Genomic DNA, 8,156 nt, shown 5'->3' on the forward strand with positions numbered 1-8,156 from the left:
ATTAATATTCTCATCTACTCCTAAGTTGTGTAATTCATGGACCAAAACAGAGTGATTGTATTGATGCTACAAATAATTCTATTGTAAAGGGACTCCAAGATGAAGCCTTCCATAATTTTTGCCACCTGCGAGGTCAAGGTAGCTTTCGGTGGGTACATTTTAGGCAACGGTCTGACTAATGACTCCTTAATCTGGTTAGGGACATAACCCTGTCTAAGTGACGCATTGTAAATATCAGCCACTACAGGTGCGAGTTCAAAAGCAAAGTCCTTGAAGATCTTTTTTGGGACTGCAGATCTGCAGATGGACCGGGCGGTTTGTTGCACTTGATTTGTCGCAGGGCTTTATACGCGGTGAATGCATCCACAAGCAGCTGAATGGGGACATCAGCTTCAGGATCGACGTCTGCAGTAAGACTCTCCAGGGGGGGGTAAAGTGTAGCGTGAGACTTACTAGGAAGGAGTTGAAACGCTGATCCCTCTCCCATAGCACAGGAAACCCGCACGACAATCTAACGAAGCATTTGATTGGCTGTAGCCTGTTCAGGTGATTTACATAAATTTTACTTCGAACTGTGCAAATTTACCCAGAAATTCTAGTAAAATATGGCTGAACCAACGTGAGTTTAAACTCCTAGGCATGCAAGTTGAACATGCAACTAGCTTATCAAATGATTTGTTCACGTATACATTCTCAGCTTCGCGGTACAAACAATCTTTCTAGCAGAATCTGCACAAACGTTTGACTTCATACAGTGTAGGTCATACAATGCAAATGGTTCCCTCTAAAACTTCTGGTTCTTTTTTTCGTTTTACAGAGCTGATATCGCTTTGATCGGGTTGGCCGTGATGGTATGTATAATACTGTAAAGTACGCGTGTTTTTGTATATATTTGCTGGTGATTACTGTGCAATGTCAAAAGATTTATCCTGCTGAACTATTTTTCTAGGGCCAAAATATCATTCTGAACATGAACGACCATGGCTATGTGGTGAGCATTTCATTTTTAAAATTTCTTTCTCTCTTTTGTTTGTTTATGTACTATATTTTTTTCTGTATTTCGCTTTCTTGAAAACTGATCTTTATACTCAGCCCCACCCAACAAGTGTTTACTTAATAAATTTATTATCATTTTATTGTTGCACAACAAGTTTGAATAGCATCTTTAAGTGTCTTTTTAAACCTGCATAACAGTATTTAGTTTTTATAAACAAAATGCATAATATAGGAGAAAAAGTCAAGGCATATGCTGCAGACCTTAAAAAAAAGGCTGTGCCCTACCAATGGATAATTCCAATAATCGATAATAATCAATAGTAATCGATAAAAACCAATATCAATCAATCGGTTGATATCGGAAATCAATAGAAATCAATAAAGTGAAACTGTGTGAGTATCGATTATTATCGAAAAATATTGAAGATTTGATTATTATTGATTATATTGATAATAATATCAATTTCTGTCCATTCCACCAAAATGTATCACCCTTAACCGACATGATCAATTGTTTGACTGTGACTTGCTTTGTAAGATAAACAAAGCAAGTCTTTTATCATTTCAAAAGGGCTCAATTTTACCATTTGCAAACCACAATCAGTATATTACAACAATTATTTGCTAAAGGTTCTTTATTAACCCATATAATTCTTGATAAGAGATTTCATGACACTACTCAGCCGTTATGTTAGCTGATTGGGAAGCATATAGATGAACACACGCCAAAAAGTTGACGTATCATTCCCATTTCACGTAGCAACAGTGATTGCAGATTCACTTTTCCAGCAGTCAGTTTAAAATATAAGAAATCAATAAAACCTAATTTTAATTAATATTAATCATAATAGTTTCCGATGACCAATTTTTATCATTTGGTAGGGCCGGGGTAATAGTTGTTCTGAGTATATAAACCATACTCCATTCATAGTCTGCAAAAGACACTGAAAAAACATTTTTACAATTCTGTTTTTTTTTATTCCTGCACAATCACGTCTTGTTCAAGAATAAACACCAATTTCAATTAACTTTGTCAGTGCAAACATCAAATGGCGTTTGGCAAATGGCAGTTCTTTGACTGAGGTACCAATGTATCTCATTTTGAGTCCAGGAGAATATGGATCAATAGCCTACCTGCAGGCTTTTTTAAGTTTTTTTTTCTAGCAAATTTTCACTGTCACAGCTGCCATCTTGAGTAATGCACTGTGCAAGAATGAAGGGTTTAAAAAATATGCTCTGGTCAATTATACAATAATGTCTGGCCATTACTGGAAATCATTGAACCCATAAGCACTTTTCAGTCTTGGAAATGCCACTTTCCATTTGCCATTTGCAGTTTGCACTGACAGCATTTTGTGGATAACAAGTACTTTGCAGATGTACATACATTGTTTTAGAGGGACTAGGATGTATTAAGGATCTCTGGATGAAGGAAAATTTATTTTTAAACTGTTAAAACACATGAGCGGTGGTGAATTTGTGTTTTTAACTCCTTTTATTAAAGTCAGTCTATAGGGACCAAATGCAACTTCCCCTAACTTTATGTTAACATAGGATTTCACAGACAGACAATAGATTTCTCTTTCTAAGAATCCTCAGGCATATCATCATTTGTTTCCTTCTATGTACAGGTCTGTGCTTTCAACAGAACTGTAGAAAAAGTGGACAGATTTCTTGCAAATGAGGCCAAAGGTGAGAGTAGAGTTCAGTTCTGATTTAATAATGTTAATCAGTTTTGATTGAAGTAATGCTATTGGCTACCCCTTTATGTGAATCAGCCATGTGTGCACTGTTCCAGAAGTATATAATCTGCCAGTGGAAAGCAAAGGGTTTTTCCAAACCTGGAAAAAATCACAGAACAAGCTTAGAAAAATTTCTTGGATTTTCTACATTGATTTAATTTTTTTTATCAGGCACTAGGATTGTTGGAGCACACTCACTACAAGAAATGGTATCAAAGCTTAAGAAACCCAGGAGAGTCTTGCTTCTTGTCAAAGCTGGAAGTGCTGTTGATGCCTTCATTGATCACTTGGTAAGAATGCATCACATGAAACTATTTATTCAGTACTTCAATAGTTTTGAATTATTTTCTGTATATAGTGCAAAGTATGAGTATCTTTTCACTTTTAAGGTTCCTTTGTTAGAATCTGGTGATATAATCATTGATGGAGGAAATTCTGAGTACAAAGATTCCATGGTAAGTTATTTTGACAGAAACTACTAATAGCATTAAACACAGAATTGATTACCATTAGTGTTTCAACAGAGGAGATGCAAGGCCTTGGAAGAGTGTGGCCTGCTTTTTGTCGGCAGCGGCGTCAGTGGCGGAGAGGAGGGTGCACGTTATGGGCCCTCCCTAATGCCAGGGGGCTCAGAGAAGGCCTGGTAGGTACCAAAATGAAAGACCATAAGCCGGCCTCTAGGGCCATAATTTACAAATAAGCCCCCTCTCTATCAAAAGTAATAAGATTTTGAAAAATCAAAGCAGCAGTCTTGTAGACACTTTACTTCAAGTAAACGTTTTTAACATAACGCTTCCAACCACAAGTGCCAGTACCATAGGTGCTGGAGGTGATAATTCAGTTACTTTCGAATGGCCGATGGAAACCTTAACCATTGAGAGACAAAAGAATCTGCTAGAATCCATACTATTTAACAGGCCATCTGCTCTAAATTATTAATCACATCCTCGAAGAAACTTCCAATAAACTCATTGCTTTCACAATTTTGAAATATTTGTCACGTTTTTGGTTAAAAATCATCAGAGATTGTTACGTAATCGAACGGAAGTAAACAATGCAGCTTTAAGCCTCCCTCTCAGAAAGAAGAGATGGGAAAAAAACCTGGGAGCTATATAGAGTTTTTATGGTGGTATGGTTTTCTTATCAGGTATTTGAACTTTTTGTTCGTCTGTTTTTAGGCCACATATCAAGCCCATTTTCCAAGCCATTGCAGCAAAGGCTGGTAACGATCCATGCTGTGATTGGGTATGTCTCTCATTTTGAATAAACTAGTTGTCAGCTGCAGTATTCTGTACCTTGAAACACTTTTTTATATGCAGGTTGGTGGGGATGGCTCTGGTCACTTTGTTAAGATGGTTCACAATGGAATTGAGTATGGAGACATGCAGGTATAAAAGATTTAAACAAATACCTAACAAATGACTTGTAATAGCCACCATTATTTAATAACCAATTATTTCAAACGCTTTTTTTTGGGAAAAGAATTTATAAACTTTAAACCTGTTTTCCAACAGCCAAATTCAGGATTTCTCCAGATACATAAATACAAAAAACTGAAATAATAGACTTAATCTACAGTAAATTAGGAGAGATAAAACTGCCTGAACTCGCATTACTCAACAATATCAAACTTCCTTGTAGCTTTGCTGTGAAGCATACCACCTCATGAAGGATGCACTAGGTATGACATCAGATGAAATCAGCCAGGTAAATATATCATATAGAACTATTGTTCAGATCAATTATCATTGACACTGTTACTGTTTGCGAACATGATGGTGATTGTAAATAAGATTATGATCATGATGGTGACATATTCTTTATAATATGATGATGATGTTTTATGATTATGATTATGATTATGATGACCTCCTTTTCACAGGTGTTTGATGAGTGGAATAAAGGAGAGTTGGACTCATTCTTAATTGAAATAACCAAGAACATCATGGCTTACAAAGATGCTGATGGCTCTCCTCTGGTTGAGAAAATCCGCGATTCTGCAGGACAGGTTTGTGTAATTATTTCCTTTTTCAATAGATTGGGCTACATGCTGACATCATAATCCATGATTTTAACAGAAAGGCACTGGAAAATGGACTGCTATTTCAGCCCTGGAGTATGGCATGCCAGTCACACTGATCGGTAAGTTCAGTGACATCCCTTTTCCTTATAACCTTTAACCTTTAAATACAATAATTGCCACTAGCGAGCTAATCCGGCAATGAGGGGCAGCGTACCAACTACCCATGCACATACTACGGTTGATAATAAATAAATAATAAATAAAACAAAAGAAACAATAAATGAATGAATAAATAAATAAATAAACGTAACAATTCGATAAGATGATGAGATAACAATACGACATGTACATGGGTAGTATGGCAACTAAATCATTGCCGGGCCAGCTCGCCAGTGACGGCTATCTTAAATTCATCGACAGAGCTGAGGTCTAGCATTTGTTGGGGCAGAGAGTTCCAAACGGGGATAGTTCTTGAAAAGAAGGAGTATTTGAATTGGTTTATACTGGGAGGCGGGAGTGTAAGTTGGCATGTGTTCCTGACGCTTGACCTGGTTGCGTAGGAACCAGGTTTGCGAATTACATCACTCGGGAAATCGATTTTTACTAGCCCGTGGTGGATCTTATAAAACATGACAGAGTCGAATACTGTTCGCCTAAGTTCTAGCTGGTGCCATCCTAGGTGTGTCAGCATATTCGTGACGCTGCTATGCCTTCCGTAGTCGTTGCACACAAATCTGGCAGCGCGGCGTTGTACAGATTCAACTTTTTGAATGTCCTTCTTAGTGTGGGGGCTCCATGCTTCCGTCCCGTACTCCACCAGTGGCCGTACCAGCGCCTTGTAGGCTTGCTCTTTAACCGCAGCTGGGCAGGAAGATAAATTTCTTTGTAGGATACCCAATACTGCGTTAGCCTTCTTCTTGACTTCCTCCGTGTGCTTTGACCAATTGAGAGATGTAGAAATGTGGACTCCAAGGTATTTTTGAACGCTAACCCCCTCCAGTGTGGTTCCACACAAATGGTATGGGAACTGGGACTTGTCGCGTTTTAAAGTGATGGTCATGACGTAACATTTTTTGGGCGCAAACTTCATCTGCCACTGTTCTGCCCATCGTTCAAGGTGGTGAAGATCTTGCTGTAGGGCGTGGTGGTCATCAAGGCTCTTAATTGGGCGGTATAGGACGCTGTCGTCGGCAAGCAAGCACTTCCGGACCTTTCAAGGCCGTACATGTTTCTAGCCTGAAGCAAGCACAAATGGTCGATAGGTTCAATTTTTTGTGCATTCTTTCACAGGGGAGTCTGTGTTTGCAAGGTGCTTGTCTTCCCTACAGGCTGAAAGAGTGCATGCCAGTACCCATCTGAAAGGACCTGCCAGTACCAAGTTCACAGGGGACAAGAAGGAATTTGTCGAGCATATTAGAAAGGTAATGCAACTGTATTCGAGACCATGGCAATTGCGACCATATAAAAGTTATCTAGAGGGAGCTCTGGCATGGTGCATTCATTAGCTAATTGTGAGTCCACAAGGTGAGGGGTAAAGTCTCAGGAGCTTGATTTGATACCTCCATACAGTATCTCTATGACCCAGTACTGAACATTGTTTACAGGCACTGTATGCGTCCAAGATCGTGTCATATGCACAGGGCTTCATGCTAATGAGAGAGGCAGCCAAGGTCTTCAATTGGAAGCTGAACTATGGAGGCATCGCACTCATGTGGCGAGGTGGCTGCATCATCCGCAGGTAAGGGACGTCTTGGGGGGAGCTATATATAGACTTTGTATGCATGAATAGCGTTATCTAATGAGTATTTTGAGCAGTCTCAAATTGTGCTATAGGAGGCAACACTGACATGTATTTTAGCCAGGCAAATTTTCACATAGATGAGAGAAAAAAAAAATAGGGGATACTTTACTCTGGAACTCTTTTTTTCGTGTGTGTTTGTGTGGGGGATGGGAGGGGAGGGGATGCGTCTATTGCACCCTTTGTACACTGAAATAAAGATTGAATATTGCTGTTTTCCACTGCAATGAGCCTGTAATAAACCCAAAATGTTTAGTAGCTTCCCCCCCTCCCCCGACACCTCCGTTGTTCATAAGCTTCACACTTCACCTCTCTTAGTGATCTCTTAGCGCAAGTACCCTATTTCTGTTCAGTACTCTGTTAATCAAGACTCCTTATTGCAGCCGATTCCTCGGAAACATCAAGGATGCCTTCAACAAAAATCCCAACTTAGACAATCTCTTGCTAGATGATTTTTTCAAGGATGCCATCCATAAGTGCCAGGTGAGACAAACGATGTGCTATGCCCTATGATCTCCTTCGAGAAAGAGGGTTGATACTTCAACACAACTTTTAAAAAGGCTCCTGGGTCTTTCCAGGGAGGGGAGTGTATCAAGTTTCTGCATTAGTTTATGCTCTAATGGGCTCATTTAATATAATAATATTTAATATAAAGTATTTATGGAAAGTATTTATATAGCACTTCTACAGCCATCGTGTTCTAAGTGCTTTACATTTAAGATCCTAATACGAATTTAGAACACCCGTTTGCATGGAGAAACATGAGCTTCTTGTTAGCCCACATACGTCCAACAAGTCGAATTCAGGGCCGAGAAGAAGAAAGATGCTCGCTATGTCTCGACCATGGATCGATCCTGTACCAGCAGAAGTACAGAGAGTACCAAGAGAGGCTCCATTTGCTGACGCGCTTTCGCGTTTTCGTTACAGGATTCTTGGCGCAAGACCATCGCCACCGCAGTTACTCTAGGCATCCCTACACCTGCTTTCAGCACTGCGCTTGCATTCTACGACGGCTACCGGTAATTATAGACTGTCATCCCGTCATTTGTTGACTAGCAGTTTTCATGAGAGCCTTTTCTTGTGCATTTTTATAGAATATTGCTTAACTTTATTTCCGAGCTCTTGTTTTATCTTTGGTATGTTGTTTCATTTTTGCAGATCTGCCCGCCTTCCGGCCAATCTCATCCAGGTAGGCTAGTGATACCTGAGTGCGAACTTTATGACAGATGAGTGCGTGTATTAAAAGCGCTTATGTCCTTTGCAGGCTCAGCGCGACTATTTTGGTGCCCATACCTACGAACTGCTCTCAAACCCAGGTCACTTTATTCATACGAACTGGACTGGCAAGGGAGGCAATGTATCATCTACTACTTACCAGGCTTAGCTCGGCCAACGCGACCAATTCTCGGCTCGAATGTAGTTCCAATTGATTCATGCGTAAAGCGAGGAAAGGGGGGGGGGGGGGGGGCTTGTGAGACGATAGCACTAGCTTAACCTCTAACCCTCTAATTGCGATAATTCTCAAATGCTGTACACCAGTCCCATTGTATGTCCACATCTGATTTTATGGAAATAAAATGTTGTATGAGATGCATTA

The 8,156-nt window shown here is 39.7% G+C and overlaps 1 protein-coding gene across 3 annotated transcripts; it reads left to right on the forward strand.

Moving 5' to 3' along the window:
• The first annotated feature begins 527 nt into the window (after positions 1-527).
• Positions 528-8,156, forward strand: LOC5506713 (6-phosphogluconate dehydrogenase, decarboxylating). Of its 3 annotated transcripts, none has more exons than XM_048724762.1 (18): positions 528-546; positions 818-851; positions 950-991; positions 2,628-2,688; positions 2,910-3,028; positions 3,128-3,193; positions 3,263-3,381; positions 3,917-3,983; positions 4,058-4,126; positions 4,380-4,445; positions 4,621-4,746; positions 4,817-4,880; positions 6,052-6,182; positions 6,366-6,499; positions 6,943-7,042; positions 7,487-7,578; positions 7,718-7,748; positions 7,824-8,156. In XM_048724762.1, exons 2-18 carry the CDS (start codon positions 849-851, stop codon positions 7,941-7,943), a joined length of 1,410 nt encoding a protein of 469 aa, XP_048580719.1. In that variant the 5' UTR covers positions 528-546; positions 818-848; the 3' UTR covers positions 7,944-8,156. The 3 variants fall into 3 exon arrangements, with proteins under 3 accessions (XP_048580719.1, XP_001627413.2, XP_048580718.1); XM_001627363.3 differs by having other exon boundaries at positions 541-619; XM_048724761.1 differs by lacking the exon at positions 528-546 and adding an exon at positions 625-704.

This window comes from Nematostella vectensis, chromosome 3 (assembly GCF_932526225.1).
Source record: "Nematostella vectensis chromosome 3, jaNemVect1.1, whole genome shotgun sequence".
In the NCBI taxonomy this organism is placed as follows: Eukaryota; Metazoa; Cnidaria; class Anthozoa; order Actiniaria; family Edwardsiidae; genus Nematostella; species Nematostella vectensis.

Excerpts from the sequence above, each read along its gene's own strand:
- LOC5506713 (XM_048724761.1), top strand. The coding sequence starts at position 640 with ATGCAAGTTGAACATGCAACTAGCTTATCAAATGATTTGTTCACGTAT. Across the intron at positions 705-817 it reads TATACATTCTCAGCTTCGCG|AGCTGATATCGCTTTGATCG; the intron begins GTACAAACAATC and ends TTCGTTTTACAG. Across the intron at positions 3,382-3,916 it reads GGGGGCTCAGAGAAGGCCTG|GCCACATATCAAGCCCATTT; the intron begins GTAGGTACCAAA and ends GTCTGTTTTTAG.